The sequence below is a fragment of the Aquarana catesbeiana genome, linkage group LG08 (genome assembly GCF_042186555.1).
Source record: "Aquarana catesbeiana isolate 2022-GZ linkage group LG08, ASM4218655v1, whole genome shotgun sequence".
Lineage (NCBI taxonomy): Eukaryota > Metazoa > Chordata > Amphibia > Anura > Ranidae > Aquarana > Aquarana catesbeiana.
The window spans coordinates 39,371,383-39,392,155 of record NC_133331.1 but is presented as its reverse complement, the minus strand read 5'-3'; the positions used below and the strand labels follow the sequence as shown (position 1 = coordinate 39,392,155).

The 20,773-nt window shown below is 47.7% G+C and overlaps 1 protein-coding gene across 1 annotated transcript in view; it reads left to right on the top strand.

The window, feature by feature from the left end:
* The first annotated feature begins 12,002 nt into the window (after positions 1 to 12,002).
* The window catches only part of MKI67 (marker of proliferation Ki-67), a 36,611-nt gene continuing 27,840 nt past the window's right edge, over positions 12,003 to 20,773 (top strand). Inside the window, exons 1-3 of the mRNA XM_073595733.1 lie at positions 12,003 to 12,161; positions 19,159 to 19,267; positions 19,945 to 20,023. Coding sequence (XP_073451834.1) covers positions 19,176 to 19,267; positions 19,945 to 20,023 — 171 coding nt within the window. The 5' untranslated portion in view covers positions 12,003 to 12,161; positions 19,159 to 19,175. The remainder of the gene's footprint in view (positions 12,162 to 19,158; positions 19,268 to 19,944; positions 20,024 to 20,773) is intronic.

The following is a 20,773-nucleotide window of genomic DNA, read 5'->3' as shown; positions in this document are numbered from 1 at the left end:
ATGTCCATCTCTGTAACCCCCATGTCCACCTCTGTACCCCCCATGTCCATCTCTGTACCCCCCATGTCCATCTCTGTACCCTCCATGTCCACCTCTGTACCCCACATGTCCATCTCTGTAACCCCCATGTCCACCTCTGTACCCCCCCCATGTCCATCTCTGTAACCCCCATGTCCACCTCTGTACCCCCCATGTCCATCTCTGTACCCTCCATGTCCACCTCTGTACCCCCCATGTCCATCTCTGTAACCCCCATGTCCACCTCTGTACCCCCCATGTCCACCTCTGTACCCCCCATGTCCATCTCTGTACCCTCCATGTCCACCTCTGTACCCCCCATGTCCACCTCTGTACCCCCCATGTCCATCTCTGTACCCTCCATGTCCACCTCTGTACCCCCCATGTCCATCTCTGTAACCCCCATGTCCACCTCTGTACCCCCCATGTCCATCTCTGTACCCCCCATGTCCACCTCTGTACCCCCCATGTCCACCTCTGTACCCCCATGTCCATCTCTGTACCCCCCATGTCCATCTCTGTACCCCCCATGTCCATCTCTGTACCCCCATGTCCATCTCTGTACCCTCCATGTCCACCTCTGTACCCTCCATGTCCATCTCTGTACCCCCCATGTCCATCTCTGTACCCCCCATGTCCACCTCTGTACCCCCCATGTCCACCTCTGTACCCCCCCATGTCCATCTCTGTACCCCCCCCATGTCCATCTCTGTACCCTCCATGTCCACCTCTGTACCCTCCATGTCCATCTCTGTACCCCCATGTCCATCTCTGTACCCCCCATGTCCATCTCTGTACCCTCCATGTCCACCTCTGTACCCCCATGTCCACCTCTGTACCCCCCCATGTCCACCTCTGTAACCCCCATGTCCACCTCTGTAACCCCCATGTCCACCTCTGTACCCCACATGTCCATCTCTGTACCCCCATGTCCACCTCTGTACCCCCCATGTCCACCTCTGTACCCCCCATGTCCACCTCTGTACCCCCCATGTCCATCTCTGTACCCCCATGTCCACCTCTGTACCCCCCATGTCCACCTCTGTACCCCCCATGTCCATCTCTGTACCCCCCATGTCCACCTCTGTACCCCCCATGTCCACCTCTGTACCCCCCATGTCCATCTCTGTACCCCCCATGTCCATCTCTGTACCCCCCATGTCCACCTCTGTACCCCCCATGTCCATCTCTGTACCCCCATGTCCATCTTTGCACAAATGAATCCTCTTCCCCTTCTCTTCACCTTGTTCTTTCTTACCTGATCACACGGCGGTGCAACGAACACACACAGTCCCAGCCTATCAGACCCAGCACACAGCCAGAAAACTTCACTCGGCTGTGTGCTACACAGGTCTGCCAGGCGGGGGTGGGGGCGGGAGGAACACAGAGCGCCGCTCTCGCTCTGTCATTTACTAGGGTCCGCAGCTCCTGACGGAGGGAGAAGCGGGACGAGCGGGCTCAAACACATGAAGCCCGCAGCTGTCCCGCTCTCCTGTATAATGAATGTAGCCGCTTGGGAGAGCAGGGGGGATCGGCTCCCCCCGCTACTCCGCAAAAACTGCGGGCAGCGCAGGGCTTAAGTGGCAGCTGCTTTGGGCCCCACAGCAATGACAGGGCCCAGGGCAGCTGCCCCTTTTGCCCTGCGTTAAAGACGGCCCTGCGTAAACCCATCAGGCCCTGGGCTTTTACCTATCGACAGGTTCGATATTGCCTTGTTTATTTCAATAATGGAAATTGGTCTATCTATTTCCTCAATTACCATGGATGGCAGCGAGGGCAGCTGAATCTTCTATGTATTCTCTAATCTCCAATTTCTGCTGTTCCTCTCTGCCATTCAAGGAACCAGCCTGAATGTTGTATAGAGCCCCATAAAATTTATGGAACTCTGCCACTATTGCCTGAGTTTCCATTATCTTTTTATTATGAACTATTAGATTATGAACATGTCTGGAGTCTTGTTGTTTTTTCAGTTGTCTGGCTAAAAACCGACCACCTTTATTCCCTTGTTCGTAGGACCGATGAGCATAAAATCCATATTTATTTTTAGTTTTCTGATCCATACACTGCACCAACTTGCACCGCAGGATCTCCAGTTGCTGAACATCTGCTGGATCTAAGTGTCTTTTATGTTTAATCTCCAACTCATTAATCTCTTCCAGCAGATCTACTATCTCTTTTTGTTTTTCTTTTTTGATCCGCGACCCGTATTCGCCCCTAATCACTGATTTATGGGCTTCCCATACAGCCTGCTCAGATACTTCTCCAGGCACATTCATTTCAAAATATGTTTTAATCTTATGAGACAATGCCTCCACTACTCTGTTATCATCCAGTAATGATTCATTTAGCCACCAAGTCCTTTCTAGGTGGCCTGCAGAAACTGGTGGAAAGGTCACAGTTATAGGGGCATGGCCTGAAATTGTTATTGATTCTATAGTGAATGAGCGAATCCTTTCCAGGTAAAACTGGTCCACTAGGAAAAGGTCTAGACAAGAATAGGTGCCATGTACTTTAGAATAATAGCTATAGTCTTTATTCCCATTATGTGTCGCTCGCCATCCATCCACCAGATGCAAGGAGTGCAAATGTTGTTTTAGATGTTTTAACGCTTTGAAAGATATAGGGGTTTTACCTGTTGACGTATCTTTACTTGGGTCTAAGGTAAGATTAAAATCCCCTCCCAGAATCAAAAATCCCTCTCTGAACAAAAGCTACAGAGTTCTTACAAGGAATTTGACCGTTCCTGTATTTGGCGCGTAAATTGAGGCAAATGTATAACAATAACCATGCAACCTTCCCTTTACAAAAAAAAAGCGGCCTTCTGGGTCCGTTTGTGAGGCTATTAAAACCATCGGGCATGTCCTTTCCAAAGATTATTGTCACCCCCCTTGCCCTTGCAATGGGGGATGGTGCATGGTACCACTGATTAAACAAATGTAATGGCAAATTTGGAACTGACTCTTTTACAAAAAAACCCTGGGAATCTATCTCCCCATCCCTGAGGAGCCTACATTGGCTAACCATAAAGGATCGGATCACATTCAAGACCCTCTGCCTCACCCACAAATGCCTACATGGAAACGTGCCTCAATACCTATGCGAGAAAATAAAATGCTACATACCTAATCGCAGTGTTCGATCAACCGACCAAAACCTCCTCCACGTTCCCAAATCCCGCTACCAATCGAAGGGAGAACGAAGATTTGCAGTCCAAGGGCCACGGGTATGGAATACTCTACCGACCAATAGGGATGAGCCGAACACCCCCCGGTTCGGTTCGCACCAGAACCCGCGAACGGACCGAAAGTTCGCACGAACGTTAGAACCCCATTGACGTCTATGGGACTCGAACGTTCGAAATCAAAAGTGCTCATTTTAAAGGCTAATTTGCATGGTATTGTCCTAAAAAGGGTTTGGGGACCCGGGTCCTACCCCAGGGGACATGTATCAATGCAAAAAAAACTTTTAAAAACGGCCGTTTTTTCGGGAGCAGTGATTTTAATGATGCTTAAAGTAAAAAAAAAAAAGTGAAATATTCCTTTAAATATCGTACCTGGGGGGTGTCTATAGTATGCCTGTAAAGTGACGCGTGTTTCCCATGTTTAGAACAGTCCCTGCACCAAATGTCATTTTTAAAGGAAAAAATCTCATTTAAAACTGCTTGCGGGTTTAATGTCATGTCGGGTCATGGCAATATGGATGAAAATCAGTGAGACAAACGGCATGGGTACCCCCCAGTCCATTACCAGTCCCTTTGGGTCTTGTATGGATATTAAGGGGAACCCCGCACCCAAATTAAAATAAGGAAAGGTGTGGGGCCACCAGGCCCTATATACTCTGAACAGCAGTATACAGGCGGTGCAAACAAGACAGGGACTGTAGGTTTGTTGTTAAGTAGAATCTGTTTGTAATTTTGAACATTTTTAACGTGTTTAGCTCCAGCCAAAAAATCTTTTCTAAGCTTTTTGGAAAACATAGGGAAGGGTTATCACCCCTGTGACATTTGTTTTGCTGTCTTTCCTCCTCTTCAGAAGATTTCACCTCACTTTTTTGTCCCAATGAAAAATGTTTTTTGAAAATTTGGGTTTTTTTGTGGAACAAGGATTGGAAAGCATCAGTGGAAAGGAGAACTTGTTTTCCCATATTAACTCTTACAGGAGAGAATTTCCCTTCCTAGGGGTAGATTTCATCTCACTTCCTGTTGTCTCCTTCCGTTTACAAGTAGGAGTCGTTTGTAAGTTAGATGTTTGAAAGTAGGGTCCTGCCCTATATACTCAGCAGAAATTTGGGCCTTAGGTGTTGCTGTGGCCACAACACTGTAAGCCCTCACAGGGCCCTGCTGTGAAATATTAGATCAAGAATTGTAATTACATGCCCCTGTTGAACAGGAGCTGAAAAATTAGGCCTTAGGCACTGGTGCTGGTGCCACAACACTGCAACCCCTCACAGACACTCTAGTTGGAACGCAGGAACGAGCCCTGCTGCAAATTATTGCTTCAAAAATTGTAATTACACGCCCCTGTTAGACAGGGGCAGAAAAATTGGGCCTTAGGCACTGGTGCTGGTGCCACAACACTGCAACCCCTCACAGACACTCTAGTTGGAACGCAGGAACGAGCCCTGCTGCAAAGTATTGCATCAAAAATTGTAATTACACGCCCCTGTTAGACAGGGGCAGAAAAATTGGGCCCTAGGCACTGGTGCTGGTGCCACAACACTGCAACCCCTCACAGACACTCTAGTTGGAATGCAGGAACGAGCCCTGCTGCAAAGTATTACATCAAAAATTGTAATTACACGCCCCTGTTAAACAGGGGCTGAAAAATTGTGCCTTAGGCACTGGTGGTGGCGCCCAGAACCAAAAATGTTCTTACAAGCTATCAGCGTGATGATTGAGGAGGAAGAGGATAATTACTCAGGGATAGTCACTCAGCATCAGCATAGGCAGTCTTTGAAGGGATCTGAGATTTCAAAAAAAATTATTCGGTTACATCAGCATCAGGTGCTTGGTAGCTGGTGGTGATCCAAGACTCATTCATTTTTATGAAGGTCAGCCGATCGACCGAGTCGGTGGACAGACGCACCCTGTGATCGGTTACCACGCCTCCAGCAGCACTGAATGTGCGTTCCGAAAGAACGCTGGATGCAGGACAGGCCAGTAGCTCAATTGCATACTGTGCAAGCTCTGGCCAGTGATCCATCCTCAAGACCCAGTAACCCAGAGGATTTTCGGTGGGAAAGGTGTCCAAGTCTGATCTTGCCCCTAGGTATTCCTGCACCATGTAAAACAGACGCTGGCGATGGTTGCTGGAACCGATCATACCTTGGGGCTGCGGACCAAAAAATTGTCTGAACGCATCAGTCAGACGGCCACCTTCTCCACCGCTCCTTCTTTGACTGACCGAAGCCTCAGCAACACGTTGTCCAGAAACAGGAGTTTGTAACCTCCCAGTCTCTGGGAACGCGTTGCACAGACCTTTCTGCAAGGCCTCCCGAAGATGTTTCATCCTCTGCTCCCTCTGCGATGGCAAGATAAGGTCCGCAACCTTACCCTTGTAACGTGGATCAAGGAGGGTTGCCAGCCAGTATTGGTCCTTCTCCTTGATACCACGAATACGAGGATCCTTACGCAGGCTTTGCAGGATCAGGGAGGCCATGCAGCGTAGGTTTGCTGAGGCATTCGGTCCGGAGTCCTCTGGGTCACTAAGAACGACATGGTCCGCAGCCACCTCCTCCCAGCCACGTACAAGTCCATGTGTTTCTTGGGACTGATCCCTTAAAGACTGCTGCTGATGCTGAGTGCCAGGCTCCACCTCCATACTGACACAATCTTCCTCCTCCTCCTCTTCCTCCTCCTCCTCTTCCTGTGTGATCGGCGGGCACGCAGGAACACTGTCTGGATAAAGGGGGCCTTGAGAGCTAAGGAAGTCCTCCTCTTCCTGCCTCTGTTCTGCCTCAAGTGCCCTGTCCATTATTCCACGCAGCGTGTGCTCCAACAGGTGGACAAGGGGGACAGTGTCACTGATGCATGCACTGTCACTGCTCACCATCCTCGTGGCCTCCTCGAATGGTGACAGGACAGTGCATGCATCCCTGATCATGGCCCACTGGCGTGGGGAAAAAAAACCAAGCTCCCCTGACCCTGTCCTGGTGCCATAGTCGCACAGGTACTCATTGATGGCCCTCTGCTGCGTGTGCAGCCGCTGCAGCATGGCCAACGTTGAGTTCCACCTGGTGGGCATGTCACAGATTAGGCGGTTCTTGGGCAGGTTAAACTCCTTTTGGAGGTCCGTCAGCCGAGCACTGGCATTATATGACCGGCGGAAATGCACACAGACTTTCCTGGCCTGCCTCAGGACATCCTGTAAGCCCGGGTACCTGCCCAAGAACCGCTGCACCACCAAGTTAAGGACGTGAGCCAAACAGGGCACATGGGTCATTTGTCCCTGTCGGAGGGCAGAGAGGAGGTTGGTGCCATTGTCGCAAACCACCATTCCTGCCTTAAGTTGGCGTGGCGTCAACCACCTCTGAACCTGCCCCTGCAGAGCTGACAGAACCTCTGCCCCAGTGTGGCTCCTGTCCCCCAAGCACACCAGCTCAAGCACCGCATGGCATCTTTTGGCCTGCGTACTTGCGTAGCCCCTTGAACGCCTACGGAGCACCGCTGGTTCCGAGGAAGAGGCCATGGAGGAAGAAGAAGAGGAGGGGGTGGAGGAGAGAGGTGTGTCACAATCAGCATTTTGGAGGCGTGGTGGCGGAACAACCTCCAACACTACTGCACCTTGTCCTGCATCCTTCCCAGCTGCCAGCAGAGTCACCCAATGCGCCGTGAAACTTAGGTAACGTCCCTGTCCATGCCTGCTGGACCATGAGTCAGCGGTAATATGCACCTTACCGCTGACCGCCCTGTCCAGCGAGGCATGGACATTGCCTTCCACATGCCGGTAGAGAGCCGGAATCGCCTTCCGTGAGAAAAAGTGGCGTTTGGGTACCTGCCACTGAGGAACCGCACATTCCACAAACTCACGGAAGGGGGCAGAGTCTACCAACTGAAAAGGCAGCAGTTGAAGTGCTAGCAATTTTGCCAAGCTAGCATTCAACCGCTGGGCATGTGGATGGCTGGGAGCAAACTTCTTTCGGCGGTGCAGCAGCTGGGGCAGGGAAATTTGCCTGGTACAATCTGACGTCGGTGTACCAAAAGCAGATTGCCCACAAGTACTTGGTTGTGACACACCTAATTCTACACCTTCATTCCTCTCACTGCAGGTCTCAGAGAGGACTGAAGGTCTAGTGGGGTTGGAAATCTCAGCTGATGAGGAGCAAGGAGAGATCCTCTTTGTTCTTTGGTGTGGGTCTTTTAGATACGCTTGCCAACGAACTGCATGGCAGGTCAACATATGTCTGGTCAAGCATGTGGTACCCAAGCGGGAGATATTTTGGCCACGCGAGATACGCTTGAGACATATGTTGCAAATAGCAGCGGTGCGATCTGATGCACTCGTCTCAAAAAAGGCCCACACCAAAGAACTTTTTGAATAACGCGCAGAGACTGCAGCGCCCTGCACATGTGGAGCTTTGGGGTGTGATGCAGTCAATGTGCTGCCCTTAGGCTGGCCCCTGGAGGGCATCCTGCCTCGTTGGTGATGTGCTGCCGCCTCCTCCTCCTCCTCCTCCTCCTCCTCCTCTCTCCTATCAGGCACCCACGTTGAGTCAGTGACCTCATCATCCCCTCCCTCCTCATCACTGGAGCAAACCTGGCAGTATGCTGCAGCAGGGGGAGCATGACTGCCAGATTGCTGTCCTTCTTGGGCACCCCCTCTGTCCGCGCTCATGTTACTGCCTTCATCGAGCTCAGTATCGTCATCAGAGCCTTCCAAACGCTGGGCATCCTCCTGGAGCATGTACCCAACACTGTGGTCAAACAGTTCGAGGGAATCCTCATGAGGACATGGTGGAGCTAGGGAAGGAGTCACTGATGACATTGAGCTGAGGGAAGAGGCCGCTGCTTTGCCAGACAAAGCACCCTGGGCATGGGTGAGAGAGGATGAGGAGGATGAGGACGGCTTGGTCATCCACTCGACCAAGTCTTCCGCATGTTGCGGCTCAACATGGCCAGCTGCCGAAAAAAAGGCCAAGCGTGTCCCATGGCCACGTGCTGATGAGGATGCACCGTCTCCACGACCAGCACTAGACACAGAGCCTGCTTGCCCTCTCTTATTGGCTTGTGACTGTCTGCCTCTCCTTCTTGGCCTTCCAGACATACTAATGGCCTGTAGCTGCACTAAGCTGGGATAGAACACCTGTAATTTTCTTCAAGTAGCTTTATATACTGTAACCAGACAAGCCTGCCTGTCAGTAGGAAGATAACAGGAACGGATCTAGCTGAACACTGTGAGCAGGACGCACTGTACTAAATGTAAATAGTCTAGCTGCCTGACCGTGGTACTAATAGGATCAAATAGAACACCTGTAATTTTCTTCAGGTAGCTTTATATACTGTAACCAGACAAGCCTGCCTGTCAGTAGGAAGATAACAGGAACGGATCTAGCTGTACACTGTGAGCAGGACGCACTGTACTAAATGTAAATAGTCTAGCTGCCTGACCGTGGTACTAATAGGATCAAATAGAACACCTGTAATTTTCTTCAGGTAGCTTTATATACTGTAACCAGACAAGCCTGCCTGTCAGTAGGAAGATAACAGGAACGGATCTAGCTGTACACTGTGAGCAGGACGCACTGTACTAAATGTAAATAGTCTAGCTGCCTGACCGTGGTACTAATAGGATCAAATAGAACACCTGTAATTTTCTTCAGGTAGCTTTATATACTGTAACCAGACAAGCCTGCCTGTCAGTAGGAAGATAACAGGAACGGATCTAGCTGTACACTGTGAGCAGGACGCACTGTACTAAATGTAAATAGTCTAGCTGCCTGACCGTGGTACTAATAGGATCAAATAGAACACCTGTAATTTTCTTCAGGTAGCTTTATATACTGTAACCAGACAAGCCTGCCTGTCAGTAGGAAGATAACAGGAACGGATCTAGCTGAACACTGTGAGCAGGACGCACTGTACTAAATGTAAATAGTCTAGCTGCCTGACCGTGGTACTAATAGGATCAAATAGAACACCTGTAATTTTCTTCAGGTAGCTTTATATACTGTAACCAGACAAGCCTGCCGGTCAGTAGGAATTTAACAGGAACGGATCTAGCTGAACACTGTGAGCAGGACGCACTGCACTAAATGTAAATAGCAGGAACGGATCTAGCTGAACACTGTGAGCAGGACGCACTGCACTAAATGTAAATAGTCTAGAAGATAACAGGAACGGATCTAGCTGAACACTGTGAGCAGGACGCACTGCACTAAATGTAAATAGTCTAGAAGATAACAGGAACGGATCTAGCTGAACACTGTGAGCAGGACGCACTGCACTAAATGTAAATAGCAGGAACGGCTCTAGCTGAACACTGTGCGCAGGACGCACTGCACTAAATGTAAATAGCAGGAACGGATCTAGCTGAACACTGTGAGCAGGACGCACTGCACTAAATGTAAATAGCAGGAACGGATCTAGCTGAACACTGTGAGCAGGACGCACTGCACTAAATGTAAATAGCAGGAACGGATCTAGCTGAACACTGTGAGCAGGACGCACTGCACTAAATGTAAATAGCAGGAACGGATCTAGCTGAACACTGTGAGCAGGACGCACTGCACTAAATGTAAATTGCAGGAACGGATCTAGCTGAACACTGTGAGCAGGACGCACTGCACTAAATGTAAATAGTCTAGAAGATAACAGGAACGGATCTAGCTGAACACTGTGAGCAGGACGCACTGCACTAAATGTAAATAGCAGGAACGGATCTAGCTGAACACTGTGAGCAGGACGCACTGCACTAAATGTAAATAGCAGGAACGGATCTAGCTGAACACTGTGAGCAGGACGCACTGCACTAAATGTAAATAGCAGGAACGGATCTAGCTGAACACTGTGAGCAGGACGCACTGCACTAAATGTAAATTGCAGGAACGGATCTAGCTGAACACTGTGAGCAGGACGCACTGCACTAAATGTAAATAGTCTAGAAGATAACAGGAACGGATCTAGCTGAACACTGTGAGCAGGACGCACTGCACTAAATGTAAATAGCAGGAACGGATCTAGCTGAACACTGTGAGCAGGACGCACTGCATTAAATGTAAATAGTCTAGATAGAAGATAACAGGAACGGATCTAGCTAAACTGAATACAGTGTATATATATATATGCAACACCTGGGATGCATATATATACACAATACACTGTAAGTGCAGCTAACTGACTGACTGTTCTGCCTAATCTATCTAACTCAAATCAAATGACACTGTCTCTCTCTCTATCTCTCAGCACACCGGAACACACACTACACAGGGCCGCCGTGCAGGCGGCCTTATATAGTGTGGGGTGTGTACTAAATCCCCTGAGCCATAATTGGCCAAAGCCACCCTGGCTTTGGCCAATTACAGCTCTCTCTACTGACAACGCTGTGATTGGCCAAGCATGCGGGTCATAGTGCATGCTTGGCCAATCATCAGCCAGCAATGCACTGCGATGCCGCAGTGAATTATGGGCCGTGACGCGCCACACGAATTTAGCGCGAACGGCCCATAACGTTCGCAATTCGGCGAACGATCGAACAGCCGATGTTCGAGTCGAACATGGGTTCGACTCGAACACGAAGCTCATCCCTACCGACCAACATCCATATGGAAGAAAACCATCAGGAAGAAACTCAAGACCTACCTCTTCTAACCAGCTGGACCCACAGGACGGACCAAGCGCCTTGAGGCGATTCAGTTCGCATGTGCAGCGCTATACAAGTCAATCATTCAGTCACAAAATGCGTCTCTTACTGGAAAGCCACGTCCACCCTATGATGGCGGAGCTCCTGCCAGAGACGACCCCTTTTCTGGGGTGAACATAAACCTCTTATATTATACAATATCACTTTTATTGGGCCTGCGTAGTTGTCATTCAAAGTGTGACAGCGCTGAATAAAAAATCCTGTTCTTTAACAGGGAGCATCCATGCCCCATTATTACTCACTTGGGTTATTATGGGTAAAGTTTAGTGTACAGGTGAGCTGATGTAAGCTGGTGAAGACTTGCACCGTGTAGCAGACAATTGTCCTTTGTGTGTATAACATCCATCTTTATTCCCATCCTGGTCCTGCTCTCCCCCCTCCCTCCATGTCACCTCAGTAGACAGGTTCTCTTGTAATGACAATAAAGATGTCTGTGCACTCACACCCCTAGTCCTCCACAGGGGGACATGTGACAACACACGGGGGGGCATTTGGGAGAGAGTTGTCACCCCCTAACAATGAAGCACATTGGCGGCGGGGTCTGTGAGGTATTCTTTGTATTATATGTGAGGTGTCTGTGTATTTGGATACATTCTGGTGACAATTCTTTGCACTAGCTAACAAGGACGTCCATTTTTATGAGAATTGTTGCGTATGGCGGTGAGAGGCATGTTCCCAGACATGGCCGTGTGAGTGGGAAAGCCGTCTACGGGCTCCCATTGGCTCGGCGTTGCCGCCATACTGAGAACACGTCTCTTCCACCTCGTCGCCTTTGTTTGGGGAAACTGCGCGCTATTTTTTCCCTCCCCGTCCCCGCCCACGTCGCCGGGTATTGGCCGATCCCGCGCCCACGTGACGCCACGCCTCCAATCACACATCTTCGCGCTGCTTTTCGAACACTTTTAAAACTTCACGTCTTGAGGCGGTATCCCTGCGCCGGAGGAAATAGTTCGCTCGGAACCCGTACAACTTCGCACTGCCAGCTCCGATCGGTGGAGAGACGTCGGAAACGGCGGGATATAACGTGCAACGGGGAGTCTGGAGCTGTCGCCGGTCGATTTTGCGGCTTGAACCTCAGCCGGTAAGTGGAGAGGCGGAGTGATCCGCTCGGCGCCCTGCGGTCGGGGCTCTGCGCCTGCGCACTGCTGACTACGCGGAGGCGCCGAAGTGCCAGTAACGGACAGCGGCCAGCTCGGCGGGGCCGGATCCGTGTGTGTATGTGAGCGGCGTGTGTACGGGTGAATGGAGTGAGCGCTCCGCCTCAAGGAATCCCTCCTCCGTCCTCAGGTCAGTACTCGAGGCCTTCTCTGTGTCCGGGGAGCCCGGGGAGAGGCGCAGGCTGCCAGCCCGCCAAATTCTCCAAGTGTCAGCTCCGGGCTGTTGGCGGGCTGGAGGCCGGCGGGTTTAGGATGGAGAAGGTTTAGGAGCAGAACGCTCTTGGTGGGTTGGTTGCCAGGGGTTACATTGTTCTCTTGGGGGGGGGGGGGGCTGCCTAGCTGCAGGGGTTTGGTTGCTAGGGGTTACAGCAATGGTGGGCTGTCCGCGCCACTGCCTGTGTGCACTTGCGTTATTGGGGGGCTGCCCTCGTCACTGCCCGCATTTTATTGGGGGGCTGCCCTCGTCACTGCCTGTGCATGTTATGGGGGGGGGGGGCGGCTACCACTGCCTGTGTGCCCTATTGCCTTTTTTGGGGGCTGCCCTCACCCCTGCCTGTGCATGTTATTGCTTTATTGGGGGGCTGCCCTCACCACTTCCTGTGCATGTTATTGCTTCATTGGGGGGGGGGGGGGCGGCTGCCCTCACCACTGCCTGCACATTTTATTAGGGGGCTGCCCTTACTACTGCCTGTGTGCCCTATTGCCTTTTTTGGGGGGCTGCCCTCATCACTGCCTGTGCATGTTATTGCTTTATTGGGGGGGGCTTCCCTCACCACTGCATGCACATTTTATTGGGGGGCTGCCCTCAGCACTGCCTGTGCATGTTATTGCTTTATTGGGGGGCTGCCCTTAATCCTGCCTGTGTGCCCTATTTACTTTTTTGGGGGGCTGCCCTCATCTCTGCCTGTGCATGTTATTGCTTTATTGGGGGGGGGCTTCCCTCACCACTGCCTGCACATTTTATTGGGGGGGCTGCCCTTACTACTGCCTGTGTGCCCTATTGCCTTTTTTGGGGGGTTGCCCTCATCACTGCCTGTTATTGCTTTATTGGTGGGGGCTGCCGTCATCACTGTCTCTGCCTGCTATTGCTTTATTGAGGATTTGCCTGCACTAGTGTCCTTTTTGAGGGCTGTCCATACCACTGCCTCCAGAGCTCATTTTCTGTGGGTTGGTATGTGGTGGTCACGCTGGGCACATGCCGCCTCCATGTCTTTGTGGGTGATTGCCAGGCGCTTAGTGTTAGCGGAGGAGATGGCTGCAGCTGTTAGGGAAAGTGTCGGTGGGGTTCTCTGCCTGGTGTTATGTTCCCTCCTTTTTTTTTTTTTTTCCTCTGCTCAGTTTTGTTTGTTGCTGATTTTTTAACCATCTGTTACATGGGATAAGGACATTGGGCTTGTTAAATGCTTGCTGCACGTGTATCTGTGTTCACCTGTCCCACTCTATTGACCTGCTAACATGCACATGGCACTCAGCCATCGGCCTGCTGTGCATGCTTGTCAGCTGGGAATCTGTTTGCACAAGGCTTGTGTAGATGGGTGCTGGAATCTTTGCAGCAGATGTACTGTGCTGCAACGTAGTAGTCCTACCCAACATATAGACAAAGCAGTTCACTATAAGGCTCGGTTCACATTGCCATGACCTGAAAGTCCAGGTCGTGCAAATTACTGTGCAACTTTGCCTGGCGATTTGCTAGAGACTTGAGTGACTTTATACCTAATACAGGAAGAGTGTTACTGGCCAGTTGAAAACGGGGGATTGCTAAGCTGCAATATTACATTTTTGGGCTTCATACTGCTTTAACCACTTAAGAACCAGAAGGCTTTGCCCCTTTAATGACCAGGCCGTTTTTTTGCAATATGTTGCTGCATCGCTTTAACTGACAATTGCATGGTTGAATGATGCTGTAACAAAATTGACATTCTTATATTCCCACAAAGCTTTCTTATGGTAGTATTTGATCACCTCTGCTGTTTTTTTTTGCACTATAAACAAAGGGTGACAATTTTGAAGAAAACTTAACCCTTTTTTTTTTTTTTTTTTGCTATAATATCCAAAAAAAAACAAAACAAATTGCTTCATCAGTTTAAGCCAATATGTTTTCTTCAGTTTTGGTAAAAAAAAAAAAAAAAATTTGCAATAGGCGTATATTGGTTAGCGTATAAGTTGTAACGTCTACAAAATAGGGGCTAGGTTTATGGCATTATTTTTCTTTCTAGTAATGGCGGCGATCTGCAGACAGATTAGACACTTTTTTGGGACTATTGACATTTTATACAGCAATCAGAGCTAAAAATTGAACCTATACAACCCCTTTAAGGCTACTTTCACACTGAGGCACTTTACAGGTGTTTTAGCGCTAAAAATGGCACCTGCAAAGCGCCTCTCCTATCACTCCAGGGTGAAAGCGCTTGCAGGACGTTAAAAAAAAAAAAAAAAATAGTTCTGCAAGTAGCATCTTTGGGGCAATTTAGGAGCGGTTTATGCACCGCTCCTAAAGCACCCCCACCCATTGAAATCAATGGGCAGTGGCACTACAAGGGGACTATTAACCCCTTCATCGGCCGCTAACGGGGTTAAAAGTGCCCACTAGCGGCCAAAAAGTGCAGCTAAACGCCAGTAAAGCGCTGCTAAAAACAGCGCCACTTTACTGCCGATGCCCCATCGCCTGAAGTCTGAAAGTGCCCTTAGCGTTCCCTATGGAGGTGTTTCTAATTGGGGGGGGAGTGTACTGCCTGGAGGAGAGAGATCGCTGTTCCTGCTCATTAGGACCAACAGATCTCTCTACTCGCCTGTCAGAACGGGGATCTGTTTACATACACAGATCCCTGTTCTGGCTCTCTGTGGAGCGATCGTGGGAGGCTGGCGGACATCTGCTCTGTGGTCGCGCGCTCCCTATTGCTCTTAAAGCTACCGATGTACTTGATCAGCTCCATTAGATTTTTAAGGAACTAGAAGTTCATGAAATGGGAAGAAATCTCTTCCTAAGTTGGATCACTGCCCTGTGCTGATGTAGATTCATACGTCTTCAACACCATGGACAGCGTGAGCACCGATTCTCAGAAAAGGGCTAAACCTATTCAGAGATTGTGAGATATTGTAAAAGTGAATGATTTCATACTAGTGACATTACTGCCAGATTTTACTATTATATCACTATAGAAATGTTAGTTTTGAGTTCACCTGTTTTCCCTGAATTGTGATAGGATATCTTTTTATTTGTTTTGTTTTTTTTTTGTTTTTTGTCTGCAGGTAAAGCTCAATAAACAATCAGCACTCACTGAGCTGGATAGGGCCTTATCAGTCACATGCTCTGTATTGCCACTGCTAAGTCTGCTACAGCTCTGTGTCAGATCTGCTAAGTACTCCTGTCACTGACGTCAGTATTTTAGTTGACACATTTCACAAAGATTTTAGAATATTTTAAAACCATTTACTCAGGTCTTTGTCCCTGAAGAGGTTTTCTTGTTAAATTTGTTTATTGATATTTAAAGTGTAGTTCCAGCCATTTCTGTGTTTGTTAAAAGTCAGCAGCTACAAAAGGTGTATTTTAATACACACACACTCCCCTGTCACCTCATGGTCCAGCGATGGCAGCCACCCGAATCCTCGGTTCTCTCCCCTGCATCACTAGTGTGGGCACCCGGCTGTGACAGCTTGCGGCATCCCAGCCGGGTGCGCATGCGCGAGTCCTGAGTGGCCCAACTTGTCCCAGAAGATGGGAGAGGAGATCTTTCGCTTGGGTCGCCTAGGCGGCAAGAGCGGAAGTGGGAGCTGGCTACCTATCAAAACTAGGTACCACCCAGAAAGACATACCAAATGGGGCATGTCAGGGGTCCTTACAGCACGAGTTCCATTTTTGGGTGGAACTCTACTTTAACAGCCGTGCCATAGCTGAATGACGGCTACAGCGTGGCTTGATAACTCTGAGAGGGTGTACTGTGACGTCCTCCCAGGATCGCACCGCTGAGTCTGAAAGACCTGGCGCATCACCGTAAATGGCTGACAGCGGACACTTACCTAGTTATCGCTCCGTCATTTTGAAACAAGCTGGCTTAGCTTTTCCCTCTCTCCGTACCAATCGGTACAGTAGGAAAGGGGGAGAGATCGGGTGCAGCAGCGCTGTGGGCTGGATCTGTAGTTTCCCACAGCGCTGCTTTGTGCCCTTTCCTGCACTCAGTCATCCCATCCCCCGCTCAGCCATGTAGTTTGGGGTGTAGTTTGTGGTATGCATATGCTGTGTGTGAGAAATAACCTGTTAATATGACAGTTGTGTGAAAAAGAAGAAAATCTGGGGGTTTAAGTGGTTAAGTAAAGCAAAACCTAGTGTTTCATATGCAAGGGAACGGTACATGGGGGAGCAGATGTCGTCCCATATTTATAGTGTAAATACAAAGCTGCATAAGTTGAGAACTAGCATTGCAGTAACTGGGAAGGCTTGTCCCTGAATAATACGTTTATTATCGTATTGGCTTACATTCACACTAGTGTAGCATGCAATGATGTGCCTTTTTATCATGCAGTTATGAAACCTACAGAAAACATGTTGCGCTTGCAGTGGAAGTGCGATTTTGAACACACAAAAGATACATGAGTTACTTTGCTGCATTTGGTCACATATATGGCAGCCCATTGAGATGAATGGTGTGTCTATCCACCACTCGTTGTGCCACACTACAGTAATGTGAATGAGGGCTGACATTACATAGTGGAGCTATAACCCCCCCCTGGACACCAGTGCTAATGTGTTGCTTAAAGAGGAGTTCCAGTCTCCTGTGTAAAAAATTAAGTCAGCTGCTATAAAAAACTGTAACTGCTGAATTTTAATAAACAGCCACTTGCCTGTCCTACAATCCAGCAATGGGATCACCCTAGCCGATTTCTCCTCCTGTTGTCCCAGATGACAGCATCTTAACTTTGGGCACCCGACTGTTAGAGCTTGCAGCTTCACAGCTGGCTGCCTACTGCACATGCGCCAGCTGCACTGCATATTGTTAGCTTCTGGGACCTGTGACATGTGAGGGCCTCCTGGATTGGATACAGTTTGATTGAATAGCTTAGGTAGGTCCAGGGGGGTTTAATTTTAATCGCTAGTAAAAAGGCTCGATTTAAATAATTTTTAAAGTGCCACTGTCAACTCTGTCCTGCAGAGGCGGCTCCTCTGACCTGCTGTTGACTCACCGACCATCCCATTCACTTTAATGGAATGGCTGGTGATGCAGTAGTGACACAACAAGGTGAGGGACGTAGCGGCAGCAGGTGAGTGGATGCCCGCTAACAGGCGCTGCCATGATGAATCTGAAATGACAGGTGCTCTTTAAATGTAACGACCCCTTCTTGGTTGTAGTTAGATTTTTTTAAATATTTGCAAACAAAATGAAGGTTTCCTGTTTAGAATAATAAGCTGTCAGGTTAGTAAAACATCAGAACCCATACAATAATCATACAGTTTGTAGTGTACATAGATTTGCAAAACGATGGAATAAAGGACTATTCCTGAACTTTGTTTTATCTCATGGTTACTGTGAAATTGTGTGACTGCATCAATGCAGTTCATGTTATCTCAGCTTGCAGAGCTTGGATTAATTGAATGAGTTTACCAAAAATGTAAATATTGCAGAATATACAGCCTCATGCTAAACTAAATTGTATCTTAACCCTTTTATTGTCAGAGCCGTTTTTGCACACTTTTTTAAAATCAAATTTTTCTGAAAGTAGACACCCTAGAGAAGAAAAAATGAGTGGTAGTTCCAATCTTTTATCACACGATATTACCGCAAAGGTCTAGGAAACGCAAAATTTCAGTAAAAAACACACTAATGTGAATCTTAGGGCAAATAAATGCAATGAATTACCCACAATATAAAAGACAAGGTTGCGCTGCGTAAATAGATGCCCAATATGCCAAACCTTAAATTTTTGTGTGCCCATGAAATGGCGGCAAACTTCAGTACCCTATATTTTCAATAGGCGATGCTTCAAAAGCCCCCTGTAGTATCAGTAGTGTTACGGAGGAGGTCTTGTGTTAGAATTATTGCTCTCACTCTGCCGTACGTAACATGTTTATTGCAATTGACCGTTTTACATATGGGCGCCCTGATGCATGTGTTTATGCTTGTGGGGATTTTATCTATTTGGGTGTAACTTATTTTTATTTATTTATTTTTGTGACAGGCTTTCCTTTGAGATATGCATGTCTCTGCTGTACTCCACTGAATTTTTTGCAATGCACATTTTATTGAAAAACATCCTTTCCCGGCAAAGCAAGCTGGGAACATCGAGAACTTGACCCAGAAGTGACTTTAGATGTCGCTTTCCGGGTCATGAGAAGTGCGAATGTGTGTCCGCTCTTTTCCCCTGCACCCGCCATGGAGCGATGGGCAAGCACAGCCCCACTGCTGTCCAAAGTTGGGCTTTAGTTTTTTTTTACCAGATGGGGTAAAGGAAGGGAGCATCAACATCCTACGACTATTTGGATTGTTTTTTTGACAGCAGCATCAGCACAGGTAAACTGGATACCTCCGGCAGGAATGTTTTAGTCTTTCACTTGTCTGTTTATACATCCCCCTAAACAGTAACCTGTCCCCAAGCTTGCTCAGTCAGTTACCCCTGACAGCTCCTGTACTTTCTTTTAAAACATTTGCCTCAGTGAGCTGAAATCTGCTTCTTGTTTCTGTACTTGGCAGTTGGCACCTTACTCTGCTTAGTTTTATGAACCCCATATGGCTGTTCTCATGGCTCGGCTTCTATTGCAATTTGTAGTAAAAGCTTCGGTTTGGAGTGGTTGCAATTTTCATGAGGGTATAAAATACTAATGAAGCTTTGTTTTGTCAGTGGCTCACCTTGTGTCACACAGTTACTTTGGTGTTGATTCTTACCAGTTTTTCACATGCTGAAGCATTACTTTGTGACATCACTTGAATTGACACATTGGGGGAGATTTAAAAACTGGAGCATACAGAATCTGGTGCAGCTGTGCATAGTAACCAATCGGCTTCTAACCTCACCTTGTTCAATTAAGCGTTGACGATAAAACCTGGAAGCTGATTGTTTACTCGTGCAGAGCTTATGTATGTGTGAACTAGATTAACTATTTTTTCCTTTTTTTTTTTTTTTTTTTTTTTTTATAGGTAAGAATATTTTAAAGATGCCTTGCCATGGTAAAATCATTGTGATAAAAAGAAGTGGCGTAGATGGAACACAATTTCCACTGACTGCAACCACATGTTTGTTTGGAAGGTGAGAATTCATATTTTAGCCTTTATTTTCATTCTAGTTTTAATGCATATTATTTACTTACACTGCACACTTAGTTACTTAATAATGCCCATCCTCTACCCCATTACTAAGGCTGAAAGACTCATTAAAACAGTTGGCTGCATTTGTTTTTTTTTATGCGCATTTTTTTACATGGACTTGACTAACAAGTCAAAGCTGTGCTCCAGCTAACACTTAAAAAAAAAAAAAAAAAAATTCCTTGGCAGTTCCTTTTTTTTTTTTTTTTTTTTTTTAATAAAGCTTTCACATTAAACCTGGTCATTCCAAGCACCCCTGTCAGTGCTAACTAGTTTTATCTCAACCCTCTGCTACCTTTGCTAGACAGTTTGGACTGTTAAATGACCTATTTGCTGGATTATCAAGTGAAAATAAAGGGGGGGGGGGGCCTTTAAAGGAGTGCAGCTACCACCTCCTAAGACTTGGTAAACAGCAATATAAAGTTTTGTGTTTAATATTACTAACTCTTCTTACTCAGTGATTTGTCATGGATGCCTCATGTCATAGAACTGAATTCTGCTGGCCGTACCAGGCTTGTAACAATGCAGACATGAATTGCTATGACCTGATGCACACAGTTTTGCTGATATCAGGATAAGTATTAAAACTTTTTTTTATTAATTTTTTTTTCCCTTGTGTAGGAAGTCAGAATGTGACATCCGCATTCAGCTGCCACATGTCTCCAAAGAACACTGTAAAGTTGAAGTTAAGGAAAAAGAGGTAACCATTTATCCCAAATTAATGTTAAAATATTTTTATTTTTTTGACTGTACAGTGGTACCTTGGATTATGAGCATAATTCTTTCCAGGAGAATGCTTGTAATCCAAGCGACGTTTCCCCATAGAAGTCAATGGAAACCAAGATAATTTGTTCCACATTGACTTCTATTGCATGCAATACCCCATGGTGGCCAGAGAGACTGATGCACTCAGGAACAGAGTGTTTCCAAGTATTTCCAAACAGCTCAGGACCGATGGGCCAAATGCGGTACTGCACACTGCAGAGGCTTGAAATCTGCTCGTATTGTGAAACACTCGTTGCTTGCAATCTGAGGTTCCACTGTATATGTATGTATTCCTTTAACCACCTCCACCCAACACATAACCCCTCCCCCCCCGGCCTATAGAAGATTGACGGCCGGGGATTGTTTGTTATCCTGACTGGGTGTCGTATGACGTTCAACGGGATAGCATGCCTGTGTGCGATCGCAGAGTGTCAGTCTGACACATTGCATCTCCGATTGTGGTAAGGAACGTCTGACTGAGGCTTATTATCACGTGAACCAGGAAGTGCCGGTAAACGGCCTTTTTTTCGGTTCGCGCTGACAGGGAGAGCCAATTGGCAGCTTTCCCTGTTTTGGGGGGGATCTGTGCTGGTAATCAGCACAAAGATGCTGATCAGTGAAAGTAAAAAAAGGCACATTTTTGGATTGTGCCCAGAAAAGCAATAGAGGGGAAATCTTCCTATGG